This window comes from Mytilus galloprovincialis, chromosome 14 (assembly GCF_965363235.1).
Source record: "Mytilus galloprovincialis chromosome 14, xbMytGall1.hap1.1, whole genome shotgun sequence".
Classification (NCBI taxonomy): Eukaryota; Metazoa; Mollusca; class Bivalvia; order Mytilida; family Mytilidae; genus Mytilus; species Mytilus galloprovincialis.
The window spans coordinates 68,330,856-68,343,475 of NC_134851.1; the positions used below are offsets into that span (position 1 = coordinate 68,330,856).

The 12,620-nt window shown below is 29.8% G+C and overlaps 1 protein-coding gene across 1 annotated transcript in view; it reads left to right on the forward strand.

Annotated features, from left to right (window-relative positions):
- Window positions 1-232: 232 nt before the first annotated feature.
- LOC143059770 (thrombospondin-type laminin G domain and EAR repeat-containing protein-like) overlaps window positions 233-12,620 on the forward strand; it is a 29,654-nt gene continuing 17,266 nt past the window's right edge. The window contains exon 1 of the mRNA XM_076233332.1: window positions 233-533. Coding sequence (XP_076089447.1) covers window positions 443-533 — 91 coding nt within the window. The 5' untranslated portion in view covers window positions 233-442. The remainder of the gene's footprint in view (window positions 534-12,620) is intronic.

Genomic DNA, 12,620 nt, shown 5'->3' on the forward strand with positions numbered 1-12,620 from the left:
AGAAACAGCCCGAGTAGTACTAAAGCTATTCGGAGCAATTCAATACTATAATTCACACCGCGGTTCTACCGCAAAGCAGACTATCTGCTAATTGTTGCAATATTTTTACGACAATTCACAGAGACCTGTCAAAGTGTTAACTGAACCGCTGATAATTATAAGTCCCGTTATGTTATCAAAGATTTATGTTGGTTTAAATGTCACGTGGCTTTGTCAATCAAATTAAATTTGCTTTCTCTATCAAGTTTTCAGAACGGAATAGGAAAAAGACAGAGTAGTCGAAAGTTGAATGCTGTAAAAAGGTTTCCAATTTCAAAATTTGTGGAAAATATCTGAAAATTCTGAAATATTAAATGGAAAAGAATACGATTACTTTGATATGATTTAACTGTGGTTTTATGATGAAAAGGACGCGACAAGTGTACGTGCATAATTTCAATGTATGATGCTACTCGGGGAATTTGCATGCATTTTACCATTTTGTTTAATGAGTTTTGTTTATTCGACCAATCAAATTCAGAATTCATGTCGAGGTAAGACAATAGTTGATTACTACAGTAAACAGAAACCTGCGGCGTCAAATTTTATATGGTTTTTTTTTCCATTTCAGTTTTTTTTATATATATATATTTATCTAAATATCATCTTTCTTTTATATTGAGTGACGATAGGAGTATTTTAAAACTTTTCCTTTTGAACAATGCATTTAAAACGTGAAAGTTTTTTTTTATTATTGTTTCATATTTTATAGATATTTATCAAAATATCATCTTACTTTTATTTTATGTGATGTTTTATATTGATTTATAATATAACCTTTTATAGTATGATGCATTGTTTTTAAGGGAGAAATAATTTTAGACAACATAAAGCGCTAATAAAACTAAAAAAATAAAAAAAATAAAAATTGAGAAGGACTGCCAATGTGTATATATAATGGCAGACAGTAGGACTCAAAAAACAAGTGATTCCGTTACAATGTAAATCAGTAAACGACTTTAATATGCAGGAACGTTCAAAGCCTATTACATGTATTATTTGGTACCAATTTATGTTAATCATTTTACACATATGTTCCTGTCACATATGTGTAAAATGAATTTAAATGATTAACATAAATTGGCCTTCAAATATTGGGCTTTGGGTGTTCCTGATGAAGGCAAATCCAGATAAGCGATTCGGAGACATACAAATTCAATAAGTCGAGAACGCATGGATATTTTTTCTTAGAATCAATATGATAGTAGCGACTTTTTATTCTTATTAAACTTGCGTTTTATTTTTTGTCATAATCTTCCTCGTGTTCAATTGAACCCTAGCTCGTTGGAATTGAATGTATGAGACAGAAACACGTGTAGATGACCATCGTCAGCACAAGCACGGAAAATTGGGAAAACAATATAAAAGGGTATCTACATGTATGCCTAAAATGATATACATCTTTATCTTTGATAAAATTAAGTATAAAAAATATATATGTCCAACGAAATAAATCAATCAACGAGGCAAGAACAATTTATTTCCACTTAACAAATTAAAAATATATGGCTGATTCAACTCTCAATCCGGATTGATTCGAATCTTGACTTTAAAAATATATAAAATTATTAAGGGAATTGAAATGACTGTATAATTGTTACGTTTGGCTCGACATAAAACATTTTCCAGTCCAACCTTCATTTTTCAAGTTTAAAAACTTGAATATGACAATCAATTCACACTTGCTTTAGGATTATCGCTTGAATAGACTTTTCAGAACAGTGACCGGTTTATATGGACATAAACAAAAACAAAATATTAATATTTAAGTTCAAAACATTTTATATTCCCTATTCTTATAACTTTTTGATCCGTTCACTTTCTCTCTTTGCTTTTGCTTTTAAACTTTGCTAATTCTTTTTCAATATAAAATAACGATATGGTATGATTACAAATAGGACAATGATCCAACAGAGTAAAAATCTGGATTAAAGCAATTATTGGTAACCATACGGCGTTCAACATTAAAAGAAAAAACACCATATTGTCAGCTATTATAAAGGGCTCCGGAATGACAAATGTGAAACAATTGCAACAGAAAAACCAACGGTAGGCTTTCTGGAAAAAAACAATGAACTAAGTGCCAGTCTGCCTAAGAATCAGGCAGTGGTGAAAACATGACCAAAAAAACCCACCCAATTTGACATTGATTTCAGTTCATAAAATGTAGTTATGCACAAAAACAACATTCATTTCTGTTTTTCGTTCTAGTAATAGAAGATACAATTTGGTTAAAATGCACTAGAAATTAACGAATAAGGGGAGACAACTCTGTAATTTGCTATCTTCTAACCAAGCTATTTGATATTACCAGACACACACAAACGAAAGACCAATTATTTTTAACTCAGGATGATGATTAGTATTAAATAGTATGATTAGCTTGATGGGTTTTTTCTGATCATGTTTTGATTTTTACCTAAATTGCCTGATTCTTACAAAGACTGGCACTTAAAAACAAAATATAACACATAGCAATCCAACTACAAATAATGTTCCTGACTTGAAATGACGTTTGATGTCCGGTTCCTGCTATTTTTTACTGGTTGACAACTACTCACTAAATAGCCATGCGAAATCGAGCTCCGGTGACTCTGTCTGCTGATGTCTGACAATGGAAATTCATTTGACATTAAGGTAGATGGAAGTTTTTAACGACCTTAACTGGTTATACAGACCTCGCACGGTCGGTACTGAGGAAGATTTCATCTCTTCGGTTATCTATGATCATTGTAAAATAGCAGAAATCAATCAGTCTATTTCTTTTATGAAATATTCAACTTTTGAGAGCGATATGCATCTTATTTATAATAACTTTCATTTAAATAAAGAAAATTATGAATTTTAAATATCTTAAAACTAATTTTTAGAGGGAAACCATATTGTTGTATTTCTTAATCATTTATTAAATAAGAGGAGATAACTTAGATAATCTAACTTTTATAACGGAATGAACACTTGCAACACCTATATCGCCCAAATTTTGCTTGGGTTCGTGTTGTTGTTGTTCCCCTATTTGTGACATTTTGTTCACGCATGGTTTTCAATTTAATGGAATTTGATGCGACTGTCGTACAAGTGAGAGGTCTAGCGCTATAAAACCAGGTTCAATCCACCATCCTACATTTGAAAATGCCTGTACCACGTCAGGGATATGACAGCTGTTGTCCATTCGTTTAATGTGTTTTATTATTTGATTTTGCCATTTGATCAGGGAATTTCCGTTTTGAATTTTCCTCAGAGTTCATTTTTTTTTGTGATTTTACTTATGCAATGTATATTTGATTTACCTGTTCTGTATCAAGAAAACGAGTCCCTTGTGATTTTTTAACTCATATTCAGATAACTCATTACAAGGAACTACTATATATTCTCATATTATGTTTTAAAATTTATAATTCAGATTTCTTTTCATTCATACGAAATTGTTTTTAAATGTATAATCCTAAAAAAAAGTTCACTTTTCAAAACTTGTAGCTTGAAGAACATCCGCAAACTATTTTTGATTTTATTTATGAAAAGGCATGCTTTACTACATGACTCTCTGTCGATGAGATAAAATTAGTGCCCCATGCAAATAATCAAGGAGCGTTTTGGGTGAGGTTTTTTGGGGGGAATGGTGGCGAGATTTAGGATAATTAGTGCAAATTTGTAACCTCGATTATTTAAATCATAACATCTGGGATTCACCAAAAAATAAGTCGAGCTTTTTTATGAAAAAAGAATTAAACAACACGTTATTAACTTCATGCGTCCGAAGTGCTTTTGGTTTTATAAATGTGATTAAAAAGTGTTTATATATAAGAAAAAGTTCAGAGAAAATATAATATTGATATACTATTAAAAAGGTATAGATGAAATAAATTGTAAAATAACAATTCTGACTGGACTGTCTTAAAAGTAATAAGAAGATAAAACCAGAATATAAAACTGTATTTTCTAAACCAAATCATCTTAGGTGTTCCAGAAACTTTCTATTCCTTTAAAGTATACATTTCACAACACCTGTATCAAATGTCAAATTAACTTCCCATTAAGGTTAAACTTGTGAAAATGTATTGTTTTAATCATCCCTGACAAATGGTCCATAAAGACGTAATAAAGACAATGACATTTTACCCCGTTTTTGTATCGACTATAGAGATCTGAATAGTTTATATAGGCCAGATACGTATCACCACACCTGAGAACTACAATGTTTGTCACGCTGAAAGCTAATAATATCATCTTATTGTTTAGAAAATGTAAAGTGATCGTGCCCTTTTGCAGGTTAGTTGACCTGACCTGTATCTAATGACTCTATGAAGGATGAGTTTCAAAACGAGGCTGTATATGGGACTTCTATAGCAATTTCAAAATTTTGTGTTTTAAATTGATTGATTTTAGGTTGGCCAACGTCCACTGTCAAATATTTCCTGCATGTTTTGGAAGATTGTAGCTTAGATATTTAATGTTAAATTTATCAAATATGAAGAGAAAATTAATCTTTAAACTATATTCGTTACTTGTCATAAGCTATGATACTGAATGTTTGGCATTCCAATTGTACTGAAAATAATATATAATAAACTCTGGACCCTAACGACTCTATTTAGTAGCCTCATAAGACAACTGCGTGATGAATGAGTCAAAATATGGTATCTGTGACACTGAAGTACTAATAGGACCAATTAGTACTGTGTTGAATTATGATATCGTTGTATATAAAATCTAATTATTGTATTTAACAGTATAAATTTCAAGATATATCTGATTTAGTGGTGTAAAGCACGGTATTATACAAATTTTACCGTCGTCTAACTAGTTTTGGGAATTTTTTGGTAATAGAGCGAGCGTAAGTTGCTTTAATGATGTTATTTAGTATCCAGTTGGTTTGAACGTTTCTCCGTCTCTTACTTGTGCATGAGCCAAAACGAGGAGTTTTGCTAGAGCAATATAAACTCAGTTATTAAATACAAAAAGATTCGTTAAAAGTTGGGATCTTGTCAATGGTTCAAATAAGTTTTGTTTTAAACATATTTATTCGGCTATCACATTATTTGCTTTTATCAGAGCACTTGCATTATTCACTACGTACGTGCACTGACCGACGTATAAGTATCAGGCAGATTTTCATAAAATAAAGATTAAGCCCCGACCGCTATTAAAACTAAATTTAAATTAAATGCATGATACAATATCATCATCGGAACCAATTTGACTTAATTTGTCTTTAAAAGTTTCCTCGTATTTATACGCAATGTTATACGATGCGTCGATCGTATACGGCGTCAAATACGTAACCCGAAATAATTCAGTCGTTATATTCCGCTGATCTACGAATGCTAGATTAACGTGTGGAAGAAAATCGGACACGGAAAGGGCTTGAATTATTCGAGTTAGCAAATACGTGAAAATGCAAACGATCTTGTAGTATGATCGTTAATTGTCTGCTAAACTTTCATCTATTGTCTAGAATAGCGAAGATTAAGAGCATGTGATATTGTAAAGGACTTTGTTTATTTTGTTTTTCCTTATTGTGCCTGCTTATAAATATAACATACTCGATCCATTAACCAATACAGAAAACAAATTATTATTATTATTACTATTATCATTAATAATTTGATTATTATTATTACAATTAAATTTTTTTATCTTTTATTAATATTATATTTCTCTGTCGATAATCTTCCAGCGATCATAGAACACTTAATAAAACGAAAACATATTTATAACTGTTTCGTTTTTATATTTTCATTTTTTTTTTTTTTACATAAGGGACGACATCAAAAGATCGATGTAGGATAAAAAACTTAAATCGAATAGTTTGGGGGTGGGGGGTCAACATTGCTGCAAGTTTTGTTAATCTAAAATCGATTTTACATATATCCATATAGGTAAATCAATTTTTCCCAAATTAAGTTAAGAAGGGGGGTAGGGGGGTCAGCGAAAAAACTATGTGAATTAAGTTTTTTATCCTACATTGAACTTTTGATGTCCTCCCTAAGTGTATTGGCATTAAACACTAGTATATGGTTTGAGACAAACATTCGAATAAAGATATTATTTAAACCAATCACGACGTTTTGGTGTACAACTTTGAAAATATTACCCAGTATGCATTAGATTCTGAAACGGAGAATTGGTCATATTCAAGTATGCACAAACTGCTTTATTTTAATTTTGATTATGAGATGTGGAGTTAAATTTTGATTTTGGTTAATTTGTTTGATAAATGATATCAAAATTAAAAATATCCTAGTTTTTAATTTTCATATACATTGTTATTAGCCGAAAAGTGAATTCATTAGAATCTATTAACATCCAAATGTATAAAAATAAATTTATTAAAAGCTTTTTTTCTCTGTGTTTACTCTCAGATGTGTGATTTTTATGTCAACCATGAAAACTTCTAAAAATTCAGACAAAATATGTTAAAAGCTTAAGGAAAATACATTTAAGTGAAATAGAAAACCACAAATTACATAAAATCTTAAATAAAAACCGTTATTACTTTTTTGATAAAATCAGTAAAAGTAATAATATTAGGTGATTTAAATACCGGTTCGATGTAATGAATCTATCAGTCAATAGTGAAATAAAAATATTATACATGTGTTATTGACTTGGCACGAGGGTGATAATTTATTTTTTCGTGGTTTGACCATTGACCGAAAGGTAACATGTTTATGTTAAGACCTCAACGTGACAAATATAAAGTCCATTAATATTTACCAAAAACCAACTGTCAATAAGCAATGTAATGTATATTATAACGGTCTATTAAATTAATGGAGAAATATCTGTTGATATGTTTATCTAGATAAAGGGAATTTGTTGAAAATAAATATTTAAATATTATATCATTATTTTAAAATTATATCATAATTTAAAATACATAGTTAAAAATTTTCCATATAAGCTTAGTAATCAGAAAAGGGAATAGTTTGGAGAAGTTTCCAAATCCAAAACAGGATGATTGATTCTTAAAAAGAACACGCCCCTTTAGTAACACGTGTTGTGTAGCATCAAAATATAAACAATTGTAATTCATCATAGAGGGACAGAAATTGAAAAAGAGACAAACAAATCAAAGTTTTCACGTCTCGTAAAACCGAATCTTTGATGAATAATTGTCTCATTGTCAATATAACCATAATTATCTTTGTCTTCACTGCACTTGAACAAGAGCTACGGTAGAGTAATTTTTTTCTGCTCAATTATCAAAAAGTAGGACAAATAAATGATGAAAAATGGAAATTACAAGGGAGATAGAAATAAACTCATCATAGATACCAGGTGTAATGGTGGTCACTTTGTTTACTTGTCTATATTCTATTTATTTGGGGATATTGGTTAACTTTAGAATTACTTATAGTTCTGTAACTCTTTCTTCCGAGACCGGCCATGAAATTATCCTTGTCGGGACTTCCTGTTCTGGCACGTGCCCGGCCGGGCTCGTTGTCCATAGGAACTATAAGTATGACGTCACTCACCGGGTTCTGGGCAGTCTACACTAAGGATTTGAAATGAGCAGACGCTCATATCGTTTGGCTTTCAAATATGGAACGTTATAAGGACAAGTAGACTAGCCACCACCGTATTTTTGTATATTTATTCATGTAATCGTATGTTCAACCATAATGTATGTCTTAAAATAAACATCTTGTTTATATTTACGTAGTTTTACGTACTTTGTCCAATATCCCAGAACTTGGGTAGACAACGGGAAAACGAAGCCAGTGGAAACTTCCACTCCCGTTACACAGGACTTAATTTCATATATACGCCAGACGCGCGTTTCGTCTACAAAAGACTCATCAGTGACGCTCGAATCCAAAAAAGTTATAAAAAAAGCCAAATAAAAAAACGAGCAATAATAAATGAAAATAGAAGACAAAATAAAACCAGAAGAAAAACATTTGATGTAAACAAAAAACGTGTAGAGAAACCAACAATCATGCTGAAATCAAATTAAAACAATCATGACTGTCTTTAGAAAACAGTTCGAACCCGAAACCGGATAGTAAAAGCGAAAATATCTTTGACACGAGACAGTTACCCCTCCACATTATGTATGTGCCTGTCCAAAGTCAGGAGCGTATAGTTCAGTGGTTGGTTCGCATCTGTCATACTTGATGGGTTTTTTTCGTAAATTGTGTGTTACAATTTGGCCCTTCAGTTTTCTAAATTGAATTGTTTCATATTTTTAATGTCGGGACCTTTTATAGCCGACTATATGGTATAGTTTTTATTCATTGTTGAAGGTCGTACGGTTGCCTATATTTGCTTACGTACATCCACTTTATTCGAATTTTGGCAACTATACCACGTCTCCTTATTTATATATAATCTTTATTGCAAAATTACACCCATAAGGGTCAAGCAATACAATCAAACAATAATTTTAAACAATACAATGCAATACAATAAAATACAATGTAATACAATACAATATATAGAATAATAGAACATTAGAGTTCAATTATAAATGTATGTAAAAAAACCCATCATAACCTTGTCTGACATGGGTCCGACTCCCTCAGTTCTAAAGACTGCTTAATTAAGACTCCAATATGACAAACAAGTTCAGGAATGGGGTTTAGAATGTGTTTTAGTTTATTGAATGCATCAAGATGTTGAAATAATGGTACATAGTCTTTTAGATAAGCAAAAATATTAGAACGCAAAGATATGTTAATGTGACAATACAAAAAGAAATGATATTCATCATCTAGGACTTCACATTTTTTACATAATCTTTGTGCTCTTGGAATGTTTCTGTACCTTCCTAATTCAATGCCTAGGGAATGATCACTTAGTCTAAATTTTTAGAGTAACTGCCTATGTATAAAATTATTGCAATTTAAATATTCCTCAGACTGACAATTATTTTTTTAATTTCCCATAAAGACAAAGTTTGGATGAGGAATCAATTTTTGAAAGTTTATTTTAATTATTTTTTTCATATTCCTCTGAAACACACTTTTTTATATTACATTTTAACACGTTTTTTGATTGTTTAAAAGGTACATTAATATTAGAGTAATTTTCTGGGTTTATTTTCATCTCTTTAAAAAAATTATCTGCAAATGGATACCAAGAATAAATTCCTTCTGAATGTAAATTTATGTTCGTTTGTAGAGATTCTTTAACCAGGGGATTAATATCATTACAATTTATTCTATAAAAAAACATGAGTGTTTGAGTTTTTATATGAGAGTCCAAAGTAAATCTACCTATGTCTGATCTAGCACCTATGTTAGTGGCTGTCTTTTTCAGTCCTAATACTGCTTTACAAAATTTAGAATGAACCTTCTCAAAGGGATATTTTTCTGCTAATGCAAGAGTATCACAAAATGTATTATTTACTGCAGCTCTATTAGATGCCCTAAAAGCTGACTGAAAATTATCCATAAACCAAATTTCAGAGTTGTATGTCAAAATAGGTTTCATAACAGTATCAAATATTTTTACAGAATATTTGAGCAAAGATATTTTAAAAGGCCACCATGTATGAACAGTAAGAAGATGAGCGACTAAAAAAACATTGTTCGGTCAAAGATTACCTCGGATAAGACAAAACTGCAGTGAAATGTGAACGCGTGTTCTATTGATCTTCTAATGTCGGAGCCATCTTTTATTTTAATCGTGTAAAAGAATTTTTGAAATGTACAATGTTCTTGTGAGCACTGGGTATTTTACCAGAAAGGTTCTGTAGATAATTTTATAATATTTATATATATATATATATATACATGTATATTAAAAAATTAGTAATAAAGAAATAAAGCGCAAAACATGTATTGTTCATTCTGATAAAAATATAATGAAAAAATAGTTTCTTACAATTTTGAGAATGACTTAACCTAAAGAAATATAAGTTTTTTTAATTAGTATATTCATGGTGTTTTTTTAATATAAATTTCTGGAATATTGTGTTATTTATGTAAACTTAGCACGAATTATTTCAAGAACTATCATATATATCCGAACATAAAATCCCTGATATGTGATAATAAAATCTTTCTAATATCTAGAAATTTTTGGAGTTGGATCAGACAGAAAAACTTGATTTTTAATTTATATTGTAAATTTACATATTTTAATCCAGATTTATAAAGTTTTTGAACGTGTTGTTCAAATACTGATAAACGGACTTAATAGCCCTTAATATTCGATGGTATTCTTTAAGCCTATTGGCTGTGTAAATTATATGTTGTATTTCACCTGTGCAGGTAAAACATCAAAGGGGTTAATCACCTGAGATACTTCAGTCAAACTGAAAGACTGTCAGAGGTGATCCGTTACTTGTATCGAAAAACTCAAAGGAAAATAAAACGTCTTAATTACTAGAGGGCGTGTTTGTTAACCCTGGCGAACGGGCTAATAAGAATTTAAAAGCAAATTAATTGAATTTTATACGTCGACTGTATATTTTTGTATATTTAATTTACTGTTTAAAAAGTAAAATAGTCTTTAGATCATAATGTTCAAGTCATACAGTTCAAATTTTGAAAATTATAGAGTTAAAATTATGAATATGCCTCATGTTTCTCTAGTTATTTAAATTTTAACGACAGTTTAAATATACTGTTATCAATAAAAGAAATATTAACCTGTAATTTGTTTTTCTATATTCAATCATCTCGATACCTTTCATGTCGAGGAAGCTTTAACTGATTATGAATTGATGACGCTACAGACATTTTAATATTGAAAAATGTATATTGTTACTTTGTTAGTTATAATTATATTTTTGTTAATATATACCATTAGGATAAAGTATTTAAAAGAAAATACATTACTGAAATAGTTTTCAAGTGACGAATGTAAGAATAATTATGGATATTTTTAATTTTAATTAAAGAAATGATTCTTGTAAATTAATAAATTTGTATGAGTCATTTATTTTACGCGAAATTCGCGAGAAGAAATAACACGTAATCTATAAAACATTTTTAAATTATATCAAACGCAAATATACATACATTTGTACATTTTGAAATTTTGAAAACTAACCTGAGTATAACATCTTAACATGGCTTTTTTAAATTGTTAAAATACCAAGTTTTGATTTCCTTTACAATTAAACTTATTAAGTTTATCTGATTTATACATTTGTATCTTATAAACTTGACCAACAATCTTAAAATTAGGTAGACCAGACCGACCGTATGCATATTTTGAAAAAGTACGCATATGGTTTAGACCTACGCGTACGGTCCAAATACTGATATGGTGTGGTACATGTATATGTTACAGTAAATAGGTGAAATAAGGAATTACATGTAATTACTAAAATTTAGGAATTACAGGTAATTCCCGATGCACTTAGTTAATACAAGTAATTCCTTAAACGGCCCAGTTATTACCAGTAATTACTAAATTTAAAATGAATATTTACACCTATTTACTGACTGCTAACACAACCATAACTTTTGATCACCTGACCATAATACAACATTGTTTTAGCTGTGTAATACTAACTAGAAGATCAGTTAGTACTCTTAAAATTTTGAATGGTTGATATGTATAAAATATAACTTGAATAAATATGGACTTTCAAATATTTGGTTAAATCAGAGTAACTTTAGTTTTAATCCAAAATGGTTTAAGTTGAGCATTATAATACAGATAATTTTTGACCAACTTCAGCAGACATGGAAATCAGAAATGGAAAATTCTCCCAAAGCATTATGTCTTAACTTTTTAAAGAACTCTTTGAATTTGAAGAATATTTAGACTTATTACCTTATAAAGATAAGATAACTTTATGTAGGTTAAGAACTGGAATGAACTGTTATGTGCATTAGCTTCGAGATATATAAAAAAAATATCTTTTTTTTGTTGTTAAATCATTTATAAAAATGATATTGTAAAATTATAATTCACTGTTAGCAGCCATTCTGGTTTTATTTTGTTAAATTAGCTGAGAAACAAGGTTGATGAGTTGTGCACTTGCAAGTGAATATTTGGACCTCATTGAATACGTATTCATGTGACCTTCAAATCAACCCCTAGCTGGAGATGGGTTATCGATGTATTAAGCTATTAAAATTGTAAGGGTTTTTGCAGAACAAATAGTCTCGGTTACTTTTGCTGTTAATCGCAGGCTCAACAAAAATGAGGAAAAAATATTAAAATTTTCCTCTAGATACTATCTGTTGACTAGTACTGTAAGAAGCTTCAGTCAAAATTGGGTAAAAATCCAGGATGGTTTATAAAATCTAATGTTTTAAAAACTTTAACTACAGAGTGTATGTAATGTTAACTGGGACAAAACTAGTCCATTAAATTTATAAGTAATATACGAAAAAAAGGATTTTTTTTTCAAACTTTACTTTTGGATATTATTTTATGATCATAAACATTTAGCTTCTGTTCAAGTTTGGTAGAAATCCAGGATATTTGGAGAAAGTTTTTTTTAAAGTTTTGAACCACAGTGCATGATGGAGATTTTAGTTTGATTTTGGATAGATATCATTGTCTTGCATACATATATTTACGGAGTTTCAAAACCTATAAAACAACCATTTTCCAGTTTCAATTCACAAACACTAAAGAGTATGCACTTTGGATGTGCATTATATTCCTAC